General features: G+C 49.2%; 1 protein-coding gene across 1 annotated transcript in view; it reads right to left on the reverse strand.

Moving 5' to 3' along the window:
* The window catches only part of LOC142576192 (bone morphogenetic protein 4-like), a 341,586-nt gene that overhangs the window by 185,895 nt on the left and 133,215 nt on the right, over positions 1-22,476 (reverse strand). The window contains exon 2 of the mRNA XM_075686206.1: positions 9,022-9,096. Within this exon, the coding sequence (XP_075542321.1) occupies positions 9,022-9,096 (75 nt within the window). The remainder of the gene's footprint in view (positions 1-9,021; positions 9,097-22,476) is intronic.

The following is a 22,476-nucleotide window of genomic DNA, read 5'->3' on the forward strand; positions in this document are numbered from 1 at the left end:
GACACCTGCGGCTGCGTAGAGACGATCGCGCACCTCCTCTTTGACTGTCCACGTTACAATGCGCCAAGAAAAGTGCTCGTGACCGGGCTCGAAAAACTGGACATTCGCCCCTCCACAGAATAGAAAGTTCTAGGACACTGGTCCAGACGGGTTTCGGCACTCAAGGCCTTAAGGGCTTTGCTCAAGTTCTTAAGGACATGTGAATTGTGCGAACGCTTTTGACTATTGTTGCGCGTAACATCGCGTTACTGTGTGCATTTTTCTTGTTCTTTTTTTTCGCTCTTCCTTCTCCTTTTATTCCCTTTACCTCTTTCCCCAGCACAGGGTAGCCAGCCGGTATTTACACTGGCTAACCTCCCTGTTTTTCCTTCCCTTTTGTCTCTCTCTCTCTCTCTTGGAGACGGAAAAAATCTGTCTTTCATTTCTTCCTGGCACCCCTTAACCTCTCAACTAATAATAATAATAATAATAATAATAATAATAATAATAACAATAATGCCGATGATGAAAGTTTATAAGGAAGGAGGTGATGCGGCAACGGCAATGAGGATGAAAAAAGATGAACGTGAATAAGCAGCTTAATAAAAGCAGGCGCACTTAAACGAATTAATTGCCACTCTTACAAGGAGAGCTGTAAAAGGTGATGCTGACGCGTTTGCGGTCTTGTGCAAAGCCTCCTCCGCTGCATAAACTTTCGGTTCTTCCTCTATGGGTGTGCAAGGGGCGGCCGCCACATAGTGCTCATGTCACCTGAGGGGCGTAGATCTGCCAGCATAGCAAGTCCGTATAAGCGCTGCATAGTTCGATGAACGAAAATGGCAGCTCGAAGTGGAGATTATGGTCTCAGTGAGGTTGTTGACACAGGGAAAGCAGCAGTGCGAGTTGTCGCTCAAGACAATCCTGCTTGGCAGAGATTCGAACGCGCCCTAAGAGGAGGGGTACCGGACGAGGTGGGATAGGTCGTGAGAACTAGTTGCATGCATGCGATCACGGTGACTGTGCGCGTGTACGTACGTGTGCGCACGGGTCTGTCTGTATGTGCGCGCGCGTGTGTGCGTGTGTGTGTGTGTATGTGTGGAACCAACGAAAAAGTCCAAGTCCCAAATGCTTCAAACAGTTTCGGTAGCGGAGCATTCAGGCGAATGGAAACCGGATGCCAGTGAGCGCCTCGTCTCTTCAGGCAGCTCAACATTAGGTGCTTGAGAGGCTTCTTTACAGCGGCTTCCATGGGAAGCAGGCGTGACGGCCACGTCGCAAACACCGGAGAGAGCGAAAGAAGCATCCGTGCCGAGAGTAATTGTCGCGCGTATGGCAAAGAAATGAGCGCACCGAGGATGGACACACGCGGACGGAAGGCCGCCGGCGCATAGAACGGCGGCGATGCGAAGGCAGAGATTCGGAGCCCCCAGAGGCGCGAAGGCACAATGATACTAGAGATGAGCGCCAGACGATGATCCCGTGGAGAGCGAACCGGACATTATGGAAATGAAGAGTGAAATGAAGAGAATGCTATTCCAAGAGCGGGGCGAGGCGGCTTGATGACGCCGCACCGTCCTCGGAACAACGACCAGGCGATAAGGTTACGTGCGAACATCGCGCAAGGAGGGCAGGCCATGAACGGGCGCCGAAAGTAAGTAGCCGCCGGAGCATCTAATCTGGCGCTGGGCACAGAGGCGAAACCCGTGGACGAGGCACGCCGCGGCAAGTGAGGAGGGCAAGCAGTGAGATCCGGGTTGGGATTGGGAAAAAACGTTTTCCACTGGCGGTGAGAGACCCTTCTCACTACTTCTCGCTCCTACGCGCAGTGCGTTGTCTCTCGTTTTCCTTTTTTTCTTTCTTTCTTTTTTCTCGTTATTTTGGTAGCACACTATAACCGAGTGTCAGAGCCACTTACTTCTACTCTGCCGACGGCGGACAGACGAGATAGTTCGTCTGTAAGAAGCTCGACTGCCTGTAGCTGCTGAGCACGACGAAAGAAAGCAAAGAAAGGAACATAGGCGCAGTACACACACGGCGCGTTTATACACGCGCATAGCCGGCGCGCCCCACCTCTGGCAGCGAACGGCTGGCGCGTCTGTTGCTGCCCCTGCGAACCCCCCCTCCCTACGTCTCCGACAGACCGCCGGTATATGGAACGGCAGGCCTCGCGAAGACGCGCACAAGAAGAGAAGGGCTGGGCCCGTTCCGCGAGGGCGGCGTCTTCAATTACAGAGCCGCCGCCGCTGCTGCCGCCGGCTCCGCGCGGGCCAGCGGCACAGGAATCGTCTCGGCCCCCGCTGCTGCTGCTCGAGTTCTTTTTTCGAGGCGGCGGCCACCCTCGAGACCCGGGTACGACGAGGGGCGGCCGACGACGACGACGAGGGAGGCCCCGGGGTCACCCGCGCACGTGCGCCATGTGTGCGCGCGATGCTCGGCGTCGCTGCCGACGGCGGTGACGTCGACGGTCGCGATGATGATGATCGCCTTAAGCAGTGATTCCTAACCGAAGCTTATCGGCGCCCCTTTGAGAATTTTCGCGTCGCAATCTGGGCATCCTTTAGAGGCCACAATTTTGGCTCGCGCATTTCGTGCCGCAAAATCCGCTAATCCTAAGCTTTCGTAAGCGCGCGCCGGTCTTCAGTGAATGAGTTCTGGGGCTTGACGTGCAAAAAGACACGATTTGATTAAGAGGCACGCCGTAGTGGAGGACTCCATATTAATTTTTTTTACCACCAGGAGATCTTTAACGCGCACCCCATGCACGGAACATGGGTGTTCTCTTTTTTTTTTTTTTTTTTTTCATTTCGCTCTCATCGAAATGAGGCTGCCCCAGCCGGGATTTCACCCCGCGACCCCTGCTTAGCAGCTAAACACCGTAGCCGCTAAGCCACCGTGGTGGTTCTGACGGCCTTCTGGCCAAATATTGACGGCTCGAGTTCTTGACGTTGTAACGGTAGGCACTTGTTCTAACTTATGCAGCAGGCCTCGCAGTCGGCAGTTTGACCTGCGAACTGCGGTCTCGATTGGCTGAGGGCTGGTGTTGCAGTTGCCGTATAGGGGATCTGCATGGTGCATGGTACTACACTGATACCGAGCCCACCCATCAATTTAACAACATTCTCACGTAGTCGGACGAGAAAATGCATACTCTTCAATCAAGCCGCTCAGGATGTCCTGGCGAAGGCGCGCGTCACCGCGCCGCCGGAGCAACGGTCCTCAACTGACTCTTCTTCTATGCGCCATCTATTGACACTAGGAGTTAAAATTCTCAGAGTCTGATTATTTTGTTTTACAAACTAATAAAAGGCTGCAGGTCGGCAGCGCTGCAGAACGCGTCACATGAGGGCGCTCATCTGTATTCAGATCGTAAAGCTACAGGGAAACTATGGAGCATGTTTTATTAGAATGTGAAGACGTCTACCCAGCGGTCGATTTAGGCACCACTGGCCTCCTTGAAGCCCTTGGGTTCAGCGAGAGCAGTGGAAAAGCAAATATGTCCGCAATAGGGATTAGTAAGAGGCCCCGACTGGAGGTTTGGTGGAAGAAAAGAAGGGAAACGACAAAAAACGGAGACGTGCAAAAGCACAGTTTGCAATAGGGGATTAGAAAATTTGGTTGTGCGAGTTCATAGTTTTTTTTTTATATATTTAACCTAGGGAGGACATTAGGCAGTATAATAGCAGGAGCTTGGTGGCGCAACCCACCGCCCCGTTCCAAAGGGGACGCTCATAACATCCATCCATCCATCGTTGTAGTGCTTCGTAAGCTCGTATAGCCAGCTTTTAGGACACAGAAAAACCTTGCGAAGCTCGGAATGCCCATGACCGCGCAACAAAGTTCAAAAATACAGGAAACCACAGCTACAAAGGTTAGAAATTTTGTCCAAGGCATCGCGGCTAACTTTCTTCTCATAAAGTTAGTTGTCATTCGTCTAGTATTGAGTAATCCGTACGTTTTCATCAGCGAATAGTTTATACGTTGTCATCTTCAAGTTTCTTGCGTTTCATTCCTTCTCAGCCCGCACCTATGAGCTGCTCCAGTAATTTGCACCCGAAGAACATATCTACGAGCCATCTTGTAGCGCAACTCAACTTCAACATTTTCTTTCTTTCTTTATCTATATATATATGTAATATATGGTAACCAGGTTTCGCTTTTCATTTTTTTAGGGAGAGCCATAGAACGACACGTGACATGCAGCTTACAGTGAAGCGAGTAAGATGATGGCGTAAGCTAGAAGTAGATCTAGCCGCCAACAGACATGATCATGGTAATTGCATCGGCCGAACGTCTGATTCTGAAGTGTCTGAGGCTAAACATATCAGAATGTTCAAAGTAGCGCGAATATGTTGCGCATCACTATAACGCTACCAAGATAAATAAGCATTTTCAGGCGCAGCGAAATAACAGGATGCCTCTACCATACCACTTGTGCAGACAAAATCCACTGAACAGTCCCGCTAGATTGAGATGTTGGTGACGTGTCAACACTCGCCGAATAAATCGACGTCACTAGAAAACTTACGGAGGAAGCGAGAGTCCCCTCTGAATGTCACAAATGCTCTTTTTTCCCCTTTTCTTTCCTTTTTTTTTCTTTCGAGAACAGCAGCCTTACGGCACAGTAAATAAACTAAGTACGAATGTAACTTCGCATCGTGCATGAAGTTTAGTAATGCTCTTTAATGACAGTGAGCTTGACCTTCCTTGCTGGAGTCAGGAAGCCGGTCATGGCGGAGTACAGACCGTCTGAGCAAGGGCTCCCGAATGTGTCGTGTGCCTCGGCAAGTCCATAACATGCGATACGTATTAGCGGCTTGTACCAGGGTCGTACAGTTGGGCCAGGCAACGTCATCCTTGATGAAGCCCTTTCACGTACAGATGACAGCAGGGATGAGGGCCACCCCAGACCATATGCGCCTCACGGAAGGAGAGAGCGGGCACACGGGAAGGATAAGAGCACGTGCATTGTGTGCTATGGAATTCTTCCGGGCTGGGAAAATAGGTAATCAGAGGTCCATGTGTGGACAAGGAACCCAAAAATTAGAGAGAGAGTTTTTCGGCGATTGTGGTTCTTCTCAATAGGCCGGCACTTGCGTCGACACAAAGAGTGCCATTGTGGCGAAACAACAAAAAAAAGACACCCTTGTATGTGCGCTAAAACTGTCACCGCCTTTCTCCAACGAGTAATCGGCACGAGCTGCGCTAACTCGGCTTCAAAGCACAGCGCAGGAAAATCCGCCTTACGTCTGCTGGCTTCTATGAGCTGCAGGCACTACCACGTCCTCTGAACTTATAACGCGCATGTTGTCTTATACGTCACGGTTCGCCATCACTCGGACGAAATTCGAGCACTTTCAGAGAGATGTAATTAGAGGGGTAACGCTGAAGCCTGAGCTGCTTCCGCGCACTTGCGATCGAGTACGCTATGTTTTTGTCGTCCCAGATGAGGACCAACAAAGCACCGAGCTTACAGAGCTGGTGTCTCTCTTTCAGTTTCATCGAAATCACCTGCCTGACCTTCGTTATTTTTTCTTCCACCTCTAAGTAGACAGCCGACGCATAACTTAACCCTTTCAGTGTCGGGTTTCTCAGATATTATAAAACAAATACAATGGTTTATTTTTGGTTTTGAATAAATGAAAAAAACAATGACACAGATAATAACGAACAGTCTCCTGGTGTACTCCTCACATTCTCATTTCACAACAGGAATGTCAAAAGGAACATGGCAGGCAGTAACATGGAAACATACTGGTACGTCAGTGACGCTAGAAGGGTTAAACCACACGCGACATAAATAGCACTGAAGCTCCAACGCGCGATCATGTACGGCGGTCTTATACAGATAGAAATGTAAGTGACGTTTCACAGCCATCAAATGGTGGCGACCTTAGAGAAACAAGGTCCAAGACGAGAGCACGCGGAAAGCATACGCTGTTCTCACCTTGTGCGTTCGAATAAAATATAGATTGTCAGTCCGTGGCGGAGCCCTCTCTTGGAGATTTATAAAAACGTTTTGTCGCACATTTTGCGCCAGTTTCGCTTCGGAACCGAACTTAAAGAGGGAGCTTCACGAAGCATTTTTTCCGATCATTGCAAGGTAAGGGCTCGCTGCCGACAGGCAGGTGAAAGAGTCACCACAATAAATCATTAACGAAGTTAATTGTGGGATTAAATTAACTTACGCATATTGTTCTGTTCATTAATGCATTGTCGAGCGCTACTTGGCTCAGTGTTCATTCAAAACATCTAACAAAGCCGTAGGCTTCTTCCTATCTTGCATCTTCCTAAATTAGCGTCCTCGCAATCATTGACTTAGTGTGCGCACAATGTGGATACGCAATTCGCTGCATACGAAATCACGAACTTAATATATATATATATATATATATATATATATATATATATATATATATATATATATATATATATATATATATATATATATATATATATATATATATATATATATATCGGTCAAACCGATATTGTGTGGGGAACCGGCATGGCTGAAATAGGCGCACATTGCAATGATCACCACCTGCAACGGCTATGCGACATCTGCCAACACGCGAAGACGATGGCTCCAGATCGCAGGGCTGAGCACCCAATGAGCCAATTGTTTCTAGCTTGGCTGATGAAGCCTATTGGCCTCGAGCTCCACCACTGGAAATGCTGGCGCCACCGTCGGCGTCACGTGTTATTAGGGATCACATGGACATAGCGGCCGCGTCGGCTGCTTCGGGAGCGCCGAAGCGAGCTGAAAACGACAGTTTAAATTCCCTCGTACGCTGCGGTCCTCATTTAGTGGCGAGATTTTCCCGCTTCGAGTGTCTCCTTTACAACGCTTGAAAACACTACAATAGGTAGTAGCTGCCTTTGAAGGCGCGCAACATGGTAGGCTACTGCTCGGTGCCGCAGTGCCGGACGTACGCAACGGAGCCCAGTGTCAGCCTTATTCACACGTAGCGGCAGGACAAGAAGCTGCGTGAAGCTTGGCTCGCGAAACGTAAAACCAGCAAACAGTCATCGGCTACAACTCGGGTATGCAGCAAGCACAGACGCGAGGAAGATTTCCCTTACGGCGCCGGGTCTGCGAAGTTCGGAAAACGCACACTGAGACGCTCGCCCGAGTCCACTGCCCGACTAATGTCATGACGGTTTGGTCTATGAAATTGTCGATGCTATAGGTACTGGCAAGTTCACTGGAATGGAAAGGGAGCGGTAAGAAGCACATTAAAACAGAAGCATGGCATATGGTCATGTTTGTGTTATGAATTAATGCACTGGATTACAAAAGAGAAGCAGCGGGACATCGCACGCTGAGAACACCGACAAACATACAGCGCGACGCAACTCGAGAAATAATATTGAAGCATCCAAGAATTTAGAAAGAGATTGAGCCGTCGCGACGGCACATCACAGTCCCCGAAGGTGTCGAAGTCTCTACAATGAAATTATTTTTGAACAGCTCCGATAGCGCCCACGCAACAATGGTTGCTTGTATACTGTCAAATGCTCATATTCTGCGGCCTAAAGCTCATGGCACGGTGCGAAAACACGCATGCGGCGAAAGCGAAACACTGCGTGGACAAGCATGCAGACGCGCAGTCGGTCGCTGCGAATCTGTGCGATCGCTGCATTGAGGCTTCATTCTACTACGCTCCATTTAGTTATACAAACACTATGAGAACTTATTTCACATAGTTTGCTCTTAGCCTTTACCTACCTTTCACGCAAGAAGCCGGTTCGGGAGACCCCATCGCGGCGACCGCGCGCAGTGGCGTTCACTGTACGTATGCGGTAAAGAGATAGCGTCTGTAAACGATTCTGTGCTTTCAGTTTGCCCCAGATTATTATTTAGACAGTAAAAAACTTCTCTCGTTCCGAAAGTACTTACAGAAATGTTCGGGAGAGCTCGCGCATGGTGTTTTCAGTGAGCTCTGACAGCAAAACCTATGAGGAGCGCGCCGCGTGATCCCTCATACTACGCCAGCGAGGCGCTTCCGATAGATGGCGACTCCGTAACTCCTCGCCGCCAATAGTGCATTGACCCCAGATAAGACGCATATTTCGCACTTGCGGTATTCAACGATTTTGACGCCACGATAAAGCCCTGGCTCCCAGAAACTGAAATCAACGGCGGAATGCATTCATAAGTTTTTCTTTAGCAGCTTATGGGGGGTACGCTTATCTACCGTGTGTCCCAGCCAACGCTAGCCATGCTGTTCAACGAAAATACAGATATGCGAGTTACAATTATAAATTTTACGGCGTTTGGTCATCAGAGGTCTGACTACCAAACACCGTAAGTCTTAAGAGTGTAGCTTGCACTATGTTTTTTTCTTTTTCAGCTTTCTTTTATCTTTGAAAGGCTTAATTAGCGCCAGATGGAACACCCTATATAGTGTCTATTTAGACTTCTGTGGGAACTTATGCAGGTTTGTCATTTTTTATAAATCCGATATGCTTAATGCTTGTCATTCTCGGCCACGTATGCGCAATTTCTTTTCCAAAGTTCGTTTTGAATCAACGAAAACGGCAATATAATCCAAAACACACACATACACATAATAAGGTGGCCGAGATTCAAACTCCAAAATTTTTTTCACCTTATGGCAGTAGTACAGATTCGGCTGAAATTGGCCGTCATTTAGATTTAGATGACAAGCACAGAACTTCATCTAAATTGGTTTGGATAAAAATAAATATGAAGTATGCTTATTTGTTTCTTTTTTTTTTTTTGGACATGGGCTTAATGAGGTGGCGATAATGATCGCCTTAGCCGTTTACGCCGTTTAATGAACTTCTAAATGGGTTTCTCACTTTAGTTATCACGTCGGCATACTTAGCAGTGCTCTCGTACAGTACTTTAAAGAATGCTTACTGAATTGCACGTCCGTGGTACGTATACGGAGGTTGAATATAGCTTGACGACGGTGGCACTGCCAGCGAATTATTCTGACTTATATTGTAATTAATATGCTGATGCTACACTAATAAACAACGTTCATATCCACTCGTTCACAGTGAAACACTCACCCTTGGCGGCCCCGCTTCCCCTCGTGGCCTTCTTGTCCTTGCTCTTCTTCTTACCACGCTTGTTGTGTCGTCGCACTACGGCAAACAAGAGAAGAGGCGACGGAAGTCAGCACAGAACTACACGGCAACAATCAAGAAACTTTCTAGCGCGTTCTTCACAGCGTCGCAAGATGTCACCACCGACACTAACCAAAACAAGGAAGCTGACACGTTCACATCGTCCAACATGTAATTTTTCCCTAATGCGCTCGCTTTGTTTCTATTACGACTCTTTTTTTACAATGAAAAAGCTATCTATAGCTAGGATCCTGGGAGTTCTTCGTGGCAGAGGACTACAAGCACTCCAACCCCGCAAGGCAGAGGCTACAAGCACTCAGCAATGTCAATCGAACAGTGCATACATTCTTTCGAATCATGCATACTACATGCAGAACAGCCTACATTTCAATCAATAAGAAGCTCAAAACAAGCGCCCGAACCACATAACTGATGATAAGGCACTTTTGCGCCTACATACAATTCGAAGCACGTATAGTGCTCTCCGCATAGGCTTCCCGTTAACGCTTGGTCTTGCGCAAGCTGCCGCGGCGACGGCAGCTTGACTGTAGCATACGAAGCAGGGAGTGGCATAACTACACTTTCGTACGTAAGAGAAGAAGCCACCTAGCAAATGATTTGTCTTGTGATAGTGCTTTGGGAGGTCATGTATAGAAGGGAATCCTGAAGAGATGCGTGCACCGTAGGCGCGGCGAACTTCTCTCTGGTCCATTCTGTGCAGGTGCGCGAAGCAGCGGTGCAAGCCAAGTCCCAGGCCGTCGAAACGTCTTGGGCTAAGAATTAAGTACATGTGAATGTCGCCACGTGAATAATCTCAACCTACGTCGCAATGGGTAATCATTCCAGTTGTCGTTCACAGCTGCGCTGTCTAACCGCCTTCACAGCGTGGTTTAGAGACCATTTTCTGCATTCTTGTACTACTGGAATGAGAGCGCAAGGACCTTAGACAAAAGGGGGGGGGGGGAATTAAGCGAGGAACATAGAGAGCGAGCTTGAGAAAAGCAGTTGAACCGATTTAGCTCGTCAGCATTACTTCTTACCTTCTTTTTCTTTTTCTTTTTTTGCTATATATATATATACGTTTCATGAAAACGAAAACGTGGTACAAGCTCACCTGGAACTGAATGTGCCTGCATGCATGGATTGTGCGCGAAATTGAAAATAGCGAGCAGATAACAGACAGCACTTAGCAATGACCGACGTAACAAGTCCCGCATAAGTATACCAAAACACGCCCGTTTCTTCCATGCTTTCCAGACCTTTAACAGAGACACGTCGTGCCACGTCCCAGCATGACACATCCCTCAAAAAAAAAATAGAAGAAATAGAAAGAGACGCCCCAGTCCACGGTGCAAGCACCTCCTAAGGGCGCCCACCAGTACATATCCGCCTACAGGGCCGAAATTAAATCGCTCAAAAAAAAAAAAAGACGAGTCCGACTGCGAATCGGAAATACCAGTCTAAATTAAATTTGCGGCCGCGAAGCGCGCGACCCAACCAGCCTCATGAGAATTCCGCTTCGACAGTGCACACAAGCGCGCTACTATCGGCAGCGCGCGTCAAAAGTGGCCAGCATGGTACTTTGTTGACCTGATGCGGAGGCCACGGGTCTCGCAGTCGCTCAGCCCGCGTGCAGCACTTGCCGCATCTGGCGCCGACCGCTCTCGTCTGTCAGCGCGCGCGAATCCTCCGACGGCGGGTGTGAGCGGCGAGCAAGGACGCGCAGGGACTGTTTGCTTCGCCAGTTGAGAGAGCAGTGCATGGGCGGGGAGAGCTGCAGGGGCATGCGACCGTCACTCGGTCCGGTCCCCTGGAGACCTCGCGTCGCCGACGCGATTCTCGAGCTGGCGCACCATGTCTGGCCGCTCCTTGACAGCCGGCCTCCCGGTCGCCTCCTCCAGCACTACTTCCCCGCCGCGTCACCGGTTCTTCCCAACTCATTTACCCAGGACGCGCTCACGTAGCGACTGTTTGCGTGCAGCTCGTTTCTCGATACTGAAGCGACGTATACGCACGGATGTGTGCCTGACGGCACCTCGACTGGGAATAGTAAGACCTTCGGAACTTATACTCGAGTGCGAACAAATGGTTCTCCATGCCACCGTTGTCGATTTACATCTTTGAACACATGGACTTACTCTGAGAAACAGATGCAGCAGTCAAGCGCCCTAAAGTATCGATCGACGATCAGCATCCAAATCGGAAATATTCGTGGGAGAGAAACCGCTGCTCAGCATTAAATCTTTATGTTCTTCTTGGTTCTAGGACGTTGTGAAACCGTTTCTCGTATCATCACTATCATCAGCATCACCGCATGCATGCGCGCATGTGTGTGTGTGAGGGGGTAAGCGAGCAAGTAAAGGAGTGAGATTACACCGGTTACACTATAGGCGACGAAATACGCTGCGTTTTCGAACAGAACTGCACAGAATTAAAGCACTAGTTCAAGTGCAAAAGAGAGGAGAGGCGGAGAGGGCCCCCAACCTCCTTTTTCTGCTCGAGTCCAAAGCACACGCCACGAAGGAGTGCAGCCTCTTTCCAGTCCCCAAAACCCGCTGCTTCAATCCCTCTGCGGCGCTATCTGCCTCACTCAAAAAGTCTCCGCAAGGAAGTGCGCTTCCTTCCTTCCGTCGCCGCTGGGCCACACCGGGCAGCACAGAGCGACATCGAAATATTAAACAAACAAGCATCAGCGTCCTGCGAAAATGACGAAGGTAATATTAAATAAGAAAGAAGCCTCGTTGCAAGTTGCGCCTATAAGTCGAGAAGTCGGCGGTAGAGAGACTTGAAAGTTTGGCCGCTGGGGGCGCCGATGCGGAGCAGAAATAGGAAACAGGCGGGGAAATAATCTCATTTATTGCTACAAACTTCACAACGCGAGGTCAAGGTGCGCCAGCTGAACTGGCGGCGCGGAGGGACGGCTACCACAGGGAGTATATTGTATCAGGCACAACGCTGTGGCTCGCTCCTGCAGCTTGGCGCTCGGAGTTGCGGGCGATTGCACTCACTGTCTCCGCTTTCTTTTGGTGAACTGCTTGCGTCGCACAAAGTGAAGAAATATATATATATATATATATATATATATATATATATATATATATATATATATATATATATATATATATATATATATATATATATATATAAGAGAGGAGTGGGGACGCTTGCGGAACTTCCGCCATACATTTGGAGTATATACCATCTAGCAAGAGAAATAATTCGAACAGGCTAAGGGCCGGGCCCTAAGTCATTCTTTCTCCTCATTCCTTGCGCTTGATGCTTTGTATTCTTTCGTAGCGTCTCGGTCCAAAAAGCCAAAGAGTCATTAGTAGGAACCGTCCTCAAGTCGGTGGCCGCGTTCATTAATACCAGGCAAACAAACAAACAAATAAACAAATAAGCAAACACACAAGAGAAAGTGAAACTGCAACGTTGTGGGAAAGCGCGTCAGCGTCCTCTTCAGAAGGCATAGGAAACAGTCTGCCGGCGTAGCTTACTGGGCAATTAAGGCCGTCACCAGTGGGCACACTTGGTGTCTCGGTGGCTGAGTGCCCTGAGACCATAGCCCGCGCACCCTGACACTGGGTGCGCAATGACAGAAAGAAATGCGCAATGACAATGACGGAAAGAAAGCTGACGTCAGCGGCGGCAGACATGCTCTCTACCACTTTAAAAGCATGGTTTCGAGTGGCAGCACTGCGATGTCTTCCCACGGCTCACAACGTGACAGAGGCAAAGCGGTAGTCGTACACGCTCCTCCTTGATTTTCTGTATTGTGCATTCACTTGGATTATAACGATGCATCGGTACCTGAGCTTCGATTCGGTGAAATGTACTTTCGTTGGTTCCTGTGCACCTATATACCATCGCCAATCAGCGTACTCCACGGCCATCCCCCTGATTCACGTTCGAGCGAGCGTATATGCGTCGATATGTGGGGCCTCCGCCCCCTCCCCCTCTCCCCCATGCACCTTTGCTGAAGGGAACTTGTGCCTGCACGAGCCATTTCCCTCTTTACGTGTCGTGACTGCGCAACGCCCGAGACCTTTACAGTTATATGTGCCATCCCCGTTAAAAGCTCTGGGTACTACCACCGCTCCTTTCAGACCCCCCACCCGGGCGCCCGCGCTGCTAGCATCTCGCGAAGTCGAATACTGCGCCTTCCACAAAGGCTGTTTGCATGGATCGAGCCGCATACAAAGGCCATGTTTTCAGGCCATCCGCGCCACCAGTGGCTCATCACGCAGAGTGGGAGCTCCACAGCGGCACGCGAGAGCGAGGCGTGCCTGCGGTGGCGTGGCATGCCTACGCATCGACCGAGGCCAAGTGTCGTCTCCAGCATTCATCATGCTTCGATGAAAGGCTGCGACGAAATTCATCGCTATTCCTTTGCGCCTCCTTTTTTTTTCTTTTGGCTATTTGTTCTTTTGCGCTAGTCCCAGAAGGTTACCCAGAAAGTGCACGCGCTGCTTTGTGCGCGTTTTAGGGAAAACGGGGTGCTGTGCCGCTTCTCGAGACTCTCTTCTCTGCACGAGCAGAGCAGAGAGGCACTAAAGCCCCTCTGAAAACAATATGGCCCATTCAGCGCGCCCGTCGCGATCTTCAAGCTTTTAGCGGAGTGCGGAACGAGTGTAGTCTGCGTCATTGCAAGGCGCGCGCTGAAGATGATGTTCCTGCTCGGTGCGCTTTAAGTGACGCGCGACAGCACCGAGACTCGAGCTGCCGAAACATTTTACCTCGTACTCTAAGTATTTGCTGTTATATTACGGAGGCCACCTTTGTGTCTACCAGCGCAGAGTTCGAGCCCACGCCGCGTTGAATCGATTTATTTCTCCTTTCTTTTTCATTTTTGGAAAGGCTGCGAGCCCGACGCGAATATATGTCCTCTAAAGCGTGCAATAATCCGCGCACGAAAGAGGAACGAAAATCGGCGACGATAGTGATGACGGTGGTCAGCAAGAAGACACGCCTATTTAGGAATACGTAACATTGCGCTTTTCTCCAATCCGTGAGTTGAGTGCAACGTTAAGCAAACGGTGAAGCACAGCCGCAGGCAGCAATTAAAGAGCTTTAGATTGCGAAGCAATACAGGCTTGCCGCTTTATCATTTAAAGAACGCCATTCTTGCTCCTGTGCAACTGCACGAGAGTCGTAAAAGCATGAGTGTGTGACAGTGCGACTACCGACGGGTGCCTCTTCAGCGCCGCAGGTTACGCGCGCGTTTTCAAAAAGCAGATCGCACACGGGAGCTGTTCATAAAAGCAGGGGCGGCTTGCACGAACATTTAATAACGAATTTAAAAACGCGTTCTTGTACGGACTACAGGCGTTGTCTATGGAACATTTAAGAACGTGTTCTTAAATTTGTCAATATTTTCGTTATTAAATGTTCGTGAAAGCAGCCCCTGGGGCGGCTAAATTTCCTCTAACCAATCGCAGTAGTGGACGTGTTCTTTGCTAGGGTGGCTGGCCAATTACAAGCAGTACAGGTAAACCAAAATGCTTGTCAATTTGGACCTCGAGGCGTAAACGTAGCTTGAATGAGACATGAGGAGAAAGACATTTCGCGTCGTGCCACATGGCGTTGTTGCCGACGGTGACAAAGGGAAAATAAAAGGTCGAGCAAAATGAGGGAAAGTGCCAGTTTGCACTTGACGCGCGCGTTTGTTGTACGGTGATGGGATTGAACTTGCTTCGATTGTTCCTGATGTTCCAGCTGAAGTAAAGCAATCGGTCCCCTTCCTCGATATATTTCCTAGCCTCGGAGCGTCGACCCATGCTAGAGCGGATGATTTTTTTGGTCTTCCTTTCCTCTTTTGGCGAGCTTGAATTCGTGGTCCTAACCACACTCACGTACACACACATGCACACACACGCACACACACACGCACATGCACACGTGCACACACACACACACACAGAGAGAGAGAGAAAGAGAGAGAGAGAGTTGGGTTCAGTTGCTTCGGGTGTACGGTGTTATTTTGCGAAGCTGTGCAAGTAAGGAGCCCCAATCCAACCGATTCAGCAGTTTGAAAAGTAAAAGTACAACAAGAAACTAGCAGGAACATGGAAGAGCACTGAAAAAGAAAGAAACTGAAAGTATCAACGTTTAGCAGCTTGATGTTTCGGAAAGAACTGCGCGGGAGCAGCACAAATTCTTTTTGCACGACACTGCAGGAAAAAAGTAAGAAGGCTGCGTGGTGAAGAAATGCGGAAGGGTGGATGAGGAAATCGAAGGATGAATTTAAAATACAACTGAGAGACAAAAACAGAAAGAAGAAAGACAAGAAAGGAAAGGTCCAAGGCACATAGACATGCAAGATTTTGCCGACTACATCGAGAAGGATTAAACGATAAATGCAAAAACAGAAAGAAGCAAGACTATAGCTATATAACGGTTGTCTCACTATAGATGTAAAAGCAGAATGCGGGAATGAAAAATGGGAACAGTCTCCTCACGCGCTATTATTATCATTTCGGTGTCACCCTTACTTATGATGGTTTTTAGTATTCGCGACGCCAGCGAAATATTTCTTATATATGTCCAAAAAAGGAGACACGCGGAAAATGATTGAGGGAAACAAGCAAATACGGTTGCCCCGCGTCGTGGCATAAAAGTTCAGGATATTCTGAGGGATGAAAACGGGCGCTCTGTCGAGCGATTCTCGCCAAAAGTTCGCCTCTTCAATCTCTTTGAGCGTAACTTGTGCTAGTGTTAGCAATAATATCGCTCGCGATATTGGTTCGAATTGCGCGGCAATATCACCGGATCATTTATTTCTCCCAAGATACGTATGCCACCAGAAAAATATTTCCAGTTCTTCTTCCTCATTTCGTCCTTCCTTTCCTTCTTTCTTTTTCTTTAGAACCCCCAAGACCTGTCCACAAATCCTGAAAGCAAAGCACGGTGCAGTTTTGCAACACGCGCAAACCCAGCGAGGCCTCTGCTTTTCTGATGCTCGCCGGAACCAAGCATCCATACACAACCGCAGCAACCGTAGCAATACTAGCGCCTCAGAACACGCCTTATTATTACCGCGTATGCTCCGTCCCATCGGTCTACCGACCCTCGCCGGTCAGCGAAAACGCGAGCGCGATAAAGGATTTCGCTTCGCGAAGCGACTCGGAAGCACCAAACTGCCGCCAATAAATAAATACCGCCCCCTCGGGTCGAACCCCGATGTTTGTCTGTGTTTGTTTTGTGACGCAAAATGTATTGAATTATCTTCTGGGGTTTTACGTGCCAAAACCACGACGCGATTCTGAGGCGCGCCGAAGTGGGGGACTCTGGATTAATTTCGACCACCTGGAGTTCTTTAACGCGCGCCCAGTGCACGGTACGTGGCCGTTTTTTACATTTAGCCCCCATCGAAATGAGGCCGCCGCGGCCGCGGGATTCGATCACACGCCTTCGGGCTTAGCAGCGCAACGCCTTAGCCACTAAGCAACCACGGCGGGTCTCGTAACATAAAAAAAAAAAGGGTGTACGGAGCCGCAGCTCGAGGAAGGATGTGGGTGGAGTCCTTTGTTCTCTGACCTACTCGCAGCAGGCAGTGTTCCCCCAAGTTGGCACGCAAACTACGTGACGCGGATAAGATGCGAGCGGATGAATAAAAATATTGCCCCCGGCGCCCTCATACGAATTCTTTTCTCCCGTTGTTTCTTGTATCGTGTGCTTAGGAACACGCGCCTGGCCTTATGTATGTATAGATAGTGGCTTCTGGGTTGTAAACTGAAAAAAGAAATATGAAGCGAGAAGAAATAGATCAGGAACAAGAAAAGAAAGCCACGGCACGTTGGGCGTGATCTCCCGCGAGCGCAAATCCCCAAATGGAGGAAGCCTGTCACCCACCGCCGTCGCGTTCTGGCAGCCAAAGCGTGCGCTTACCGGGCAGAAGCTCCGGATCCGCACGTTTTTCCAAACACACCTCCGCGCAACAATGCACCTCACCATTCTGCACAAAGCTTCTTGCAGCGGGATCGCTTCCATCTGGGCACTTTTTTGTTTCTTTGCCAAGCAACGCGTTTCCTTATGCCGCAAGATGTTAGACAGCGAGCCGGCGGAAGGTATGGGGGGTTCGCCTCTTGAGGCACTATATATATCCTCCCACGGCAACGTGTCTTACTGAGATTCTCCGAATGTATACGTCGACACCGTCGTTGCGTCACACCTCTGTAAGTGACAGAAAGACAGACAGATATATATATATATATATATATATATATATATATATATATATATATATCCCATATACCCCCCAAACGTATGCAGCGAAGATAGCATGAGGTCAGACACGACAACGGGCGGCATGACGGAGGCAACGGCACTACGCGAAGATGGAGCACACCGCGGTTCGAGCTCTTAACTGCTCTCGCCGCAATGTGTTACACATGGTCGTCCTCTCCTCAGGCGCTATTAAACAAAGCAATGAATGATGGCATGACGACGCACGCCGCCTCGTAACGGAACGAAGGGGCGAATGGAGCGACCGGGCGAGCAAACCGTGTTTCGGAGTCTTCACTGTGGTCGCAGTAGAAAAGATGAGTTCGTTAAAACTTTTTTTTTTGCGCCGACTGATACAGAACGTGTGTATAGTTGCAGTCCCCTACCAAAACACGTAACGTATATGAAGGCACCGAAACGTCACTCAATCGAGTTAGCATATATATACATGAGAAAGAAAAGAGAAAAGAGCCCCTCCTCCCCCTCCCCCAACCTCTCCCGCCACTTTCCTTGCTGAACGCGAGGCATGCAGAGCAGTTACTCTGTCTACACGTTCGGAGGGAAAAGCGATGGGTTTGAGATACCACATAATATTCCTCCATGCCGCCATCCATGAAATAGATAAGGAAAATAAGACGATAGCAGAGTAGCACACGCGCAAAAGAGGGCCGAAATGAACAATAACAAAGACAAAAAAAAAAGACCAGCGCTGAAGACGTTCCACAGCGCGGCAGGCCGCCATTGTCTCGCGCTCACGCTGTTCGCCACCCCACCCCCCCCTCGCGCAGCGCCACGGCTTTGTTTACATAACCACGTGTTCGGCCGCCACCGCAACCGGAGCCGACGGCGGCGTTTATCTCGCTAACGCGATTAGTGCGCCAGCGCAGTCGCTCCTCCTATACGCCCCCGTTCCTCTCCTGCCCGCACTTCTCCAGAGGAGAGCAGTAGCAGCATCGCTGGTGCAACGAGTTTTTCGGCTGCGGGAGAGGGCCGCGAAATGAGGCGGACGAGATACAAGGCGATACGGGAGAGAGATCTGAACAAGGCCCGGAAGGGGGTCGCTGCTCGGCGCCGTCTGTCGTGTATAAACACGCGTCTGCGTTGCCGCCCACTGGGAGAACAAGCGATATCGAGCGAAGCGCGGCAGCGCGCTTTTCCGTCATTGCACGCCGATGCGCGTGCCACGCGCTGGAAGCCGAAACGAGACGACGCCTGTGAGCTTTTCCGTTGCGCGATCAAAAATACTCAAAGCTGAACCAAAAGCACATCAGCGAAGGTGTACAACTTTCATCTTATCTTTCTTCTTACCCCTTCGACAAACACACGGTCGTATACGGAAGACACAGAAAGCTTGGAGCTGGGCAGGGTCAGAAGACGCCGACGCTGACTGTTCTTCCAGATATCTTTCGTAAACATTTAACGGAGGCTGCAGTCTATCGAGAAAATAGGACTCGCCCGAGGCGTCTCGAATTCTCCCGATAAAATATGCCGTTGAGACCTACGCAGTGAAACGCATTCGAGATTTACAGCGACTGCAGAGGTAATTGATCGTCAGCCCCTTTCGTTCTCAATTGGCCTATACGCCACAACCAGACATATATGCGCGATTGATAGCGTCGGTAAGACGGAGGCCGTCCGTCCTGCTGCACCGTACTCGTGCGGGGTAAGCTGCAACTACCGCGTCGCGGTGCAAGATAGGGCAAGTCCGCGCCACCGTGGCGTGCGCCTCCGCCAGAGCTGTGGCATTGCGCAACGTTCTTTGTTAAATTAATACAGCGTTGGCTGGAGAGCGAAGGAACAGAACGAAGCCTTCGGCCTCGAACTCCACAACCTACACGACGCAGTCTTGCATCGAGGCCATCGATCCTTGAAGATGGAGGTACTTCAGCTTTTCCTGAAGTTTCTGAGTGACGGCGTGCTCATCGTTGAATGGTGACGCTGACCATTTTTATTATAGGACGCTCTGAGGAAGCCATCGAAGAACAGCGAATAGCTTGATAGAACCGGAGTCATTGCAAGTGTAGGTAATTGTACCGTGAAGTTAGTGGCAGAGGTTTAAGTACGAAAACTAAAATCGAGTTCAGATAGACAAAATGCTAGATAGCGATAGGCAAAACCTGATTAAATCAAGCAGGCTAGGGAACTATTTGTCCCTGGCATGTTTCAGAGGGCATGTCAATCATCATAATCATAATAATAATCATCATCATCATCATCACCGCCACCACCACTAGCACCACCATCATCATCATGCCGACAATGCTTGAAAGACCATAGGACTAGCCGACAGCCGGGTTCTTCTTCGCGATTGTACACTCCATGCTGTTAGCGCAGACGTCAGCATACGGAATCGAATCAAAGGTCACCGCAGTGAACCTTCAATTGAACGCGAGAATTCACATATCAGTTCGCACTAGTCATTCATCTGGCTTTTGGTCGTGTGTTTTATTTATTTTATTTCCTGTTCATTTCATATTATTTTACTCGCTTCCACATGAAGACATGAAGTAGCAAATCGAGTTTGTAGCAGGACTGACAACACCGAACTAACTTGCACTCCCCCCTCCCCCCCCCCAAAAAAAAAGAAGGCAAAACAAAAAAAATACGACGTCCAGTTCCCTCGTCAAGTATCTGTCCTGTCTCCGTAAGTCTGCAGTTGCCGAACATCTATTTTATTGCCTTTACTTTTATTTTATCTCTGCTTCGTCTTCTTCTTCTTTTTTTTTTTTTTTCAAATGTGGTCGCGCAAAGGAAGCTGAAAAAGCGCGATATATTTTGCGACTTGGGATGTCTGCCAGTATTGTACACATCCATTTGAAACCATGCAGCGTGCTGCGCTTCATCAAAAATGTGCCTACAGGAGCAGGTAACGAATGCCACCCATGCTGTCTTATTTTTTTATTTTTTCTTGGCTCGTCTACTCATTTTTGCGGCAGCGGTTATGTATTGCCATTGCAAGGGCGCCACAATATATGTCACAGACATGATATATGCCACGGACAGTATACTATGTCACAGCCACAGGGTTCCTACACGACAGCATATGGCTCTAAGTATTTAGAAGGCTAGAACGCATGTACACCGGTGACTAAGATTGCGACAAATACACGATGCCCGTTTCTTCTCGACGACGCGACACCTGCAGTACGTACGCAGCCATCGCAGAGACACCACCGAAAGGAGACCGTTTTTTCTTCCTGCGGTTTCTTAAGGAGGCTGCCTCGTACACAATTTGTCTTTGCTTTCTCGTACATAGGTATAGATCGTGCCCAGGCCTATCCCAAGCATTCTCCCTGCTATACCCTCCACGTACGAGCCGTTTTGCAGCAAACGATCGCCGCCGTACCGGCTTCCGTTATTTCCTTTCTTTTTCTCTTTTTTCTTTTTTCGTCAGCAATCGCTCCGCCCTCCTCCACCACCTGTTTTCATTCCGAGGTTGTGTACACAGAAAACGAAAAAAAAAAACAAAAAAAAAACTTGCGTGGTAGATCTCAGAAGCGATTTGTCACTGCAAGAGTGGTGGCGGTCTTGGCAGCGCTAGCGACTCGTGGCAAGTCTCTGTTTTCTTTCATCTCCTCTCTCCCTACCTCCGTTTCATTTCTCCCAGAGTCCAAATATTTCTCCGCCTCCGGCGCAGCGGTCGCCTGCCTGTACGTCTGCTGCGTACGCGCGCGCGCACTCGTGTAGTGTTCCGCGCTGTTCACTGCAACATCGGCTCGCAAACGCACACAAACACATAAACGGGCATGTACGGCCCGCACGCGCGCACGAACGTACGAACAGACTCGGCCCCGGGAGCGGCACGAGAAGCTTCACGAGAGTGAGTGCTGCCTCGGTGCGCTGGCAGCCATATGTCTCTGTCAATGGCGGCTGTCGTTTGGCGTGAGGTCTCCATAACGTTCGCTCTGGGCTCGCGTAGTTCACCCCTCCCCCCCGCTGCCCTAAAAAAAAAAAAAAAAAAAATGCCGCCTCTCACTATTTCTTTGCGGCAGCAGCGAAACCTAATGTTTTCTCCGATTTAGGTTTGTCCGACGCTCGAGATCGTGCGGCGAGGAGTTTTCGGCGCAGCACCGCGTCGGGAGCATTAAGTTCGAGAACTGGGCAAACGGGGGAAAAAAAAGGAAAAATGCTGCGATTGAGGCGAGCCGAAATGGTTGGGTGAAACAAAAGATTTGGGCGAAAGTGATTTGAAACAAAAATATTCGGTGCTCTATAGTTTACGGGGCGTCGCTGCTGTAGGTTGTAGCTGGTTGTTGTAGCACAGTAGGCAGGCGGTAGTGGGTCCCTCTTGGTTACTCGGACCTGGTTGTAAGTGGCCCGCGTGTACCGCCAGGTCCCATGCGCAGCATAGTGAAAAACAAATAAGTAAATAACTCTCATTCTTCCCTCTCCGCAGCCTCCGCCGTCTTCGAACCAGAACTCTAATGCGCGAGCAGCGATACTTTCTGTGGCCGACTCGGCCTCTCTGACCAAGTAAGGGAATTTTGCAAGCACTTACAGAATTCTAGCCACTTGCTACACGCCGCCGGGTCAGAGGCACCGCGGCGGCGGAAACGTACGTCTCTGGCGTTTCCTGAGCGGCGTAATCTGGTTAGAAGTGCTTTTGTTTTTCTTGTTCCTTTGTTGCTTCTCTATTTCCTTCTCCGTTGCAGTTCAAGAGAGATCATTTCGAGGGCAAGCAAGCAACCAACCTTCCCTTCGCGAGAATAAGACAGAACGAACAAAAGAGTGTACATGCGCCGCTGTTGACTTCTTTTTACTTTTGCATACTTTTTTTTTCATTACACGTACACGGCTTCCTCGATATCCTACTTACCGCATTACCCCCAAACCTCTTCTTTCTTTATTTTTTTCATATTCGCTCCTTCCCGATTGAAAGTACTCATTCATTCCAACAAGACGCCAGTAACAACAGAAACTACTGTTGTGTTTTTTTTTTCTTTTTTAATTTGCGTCAAGCCTCACATTAACAGCAACATAAGGATGCAAGGTACAATGCCAAGCGTAGGCGCCGCATAGAAAGCACAGTAAACGTGCTGCTACGAGACGAGACAATATACAAATAACCTAACTAGTTTTGCGGAAGCACGATGAATTTTCTCGCAACAAAAAAGTCGCCATCGACTAAATTTCAGCAAGAAGAGCTGTTGGACGTATTTACAGCGCTGGACAAAC

The sequence above is a fragment of the Dermacentor variabilis genome, chromosome 1 (genome assembly GCF_050947875.1).
Source record: "Dermacentor variabilis isolate Ectoservices chromosome 1, ASM5094787v1, whole genome shotgun sequence".
NCBI lineage: Eukaryota > Metazoa > Arthropoda > Arachnida > Ixodida > Ixodidae > Dermacentor > Dermacentor variabilis.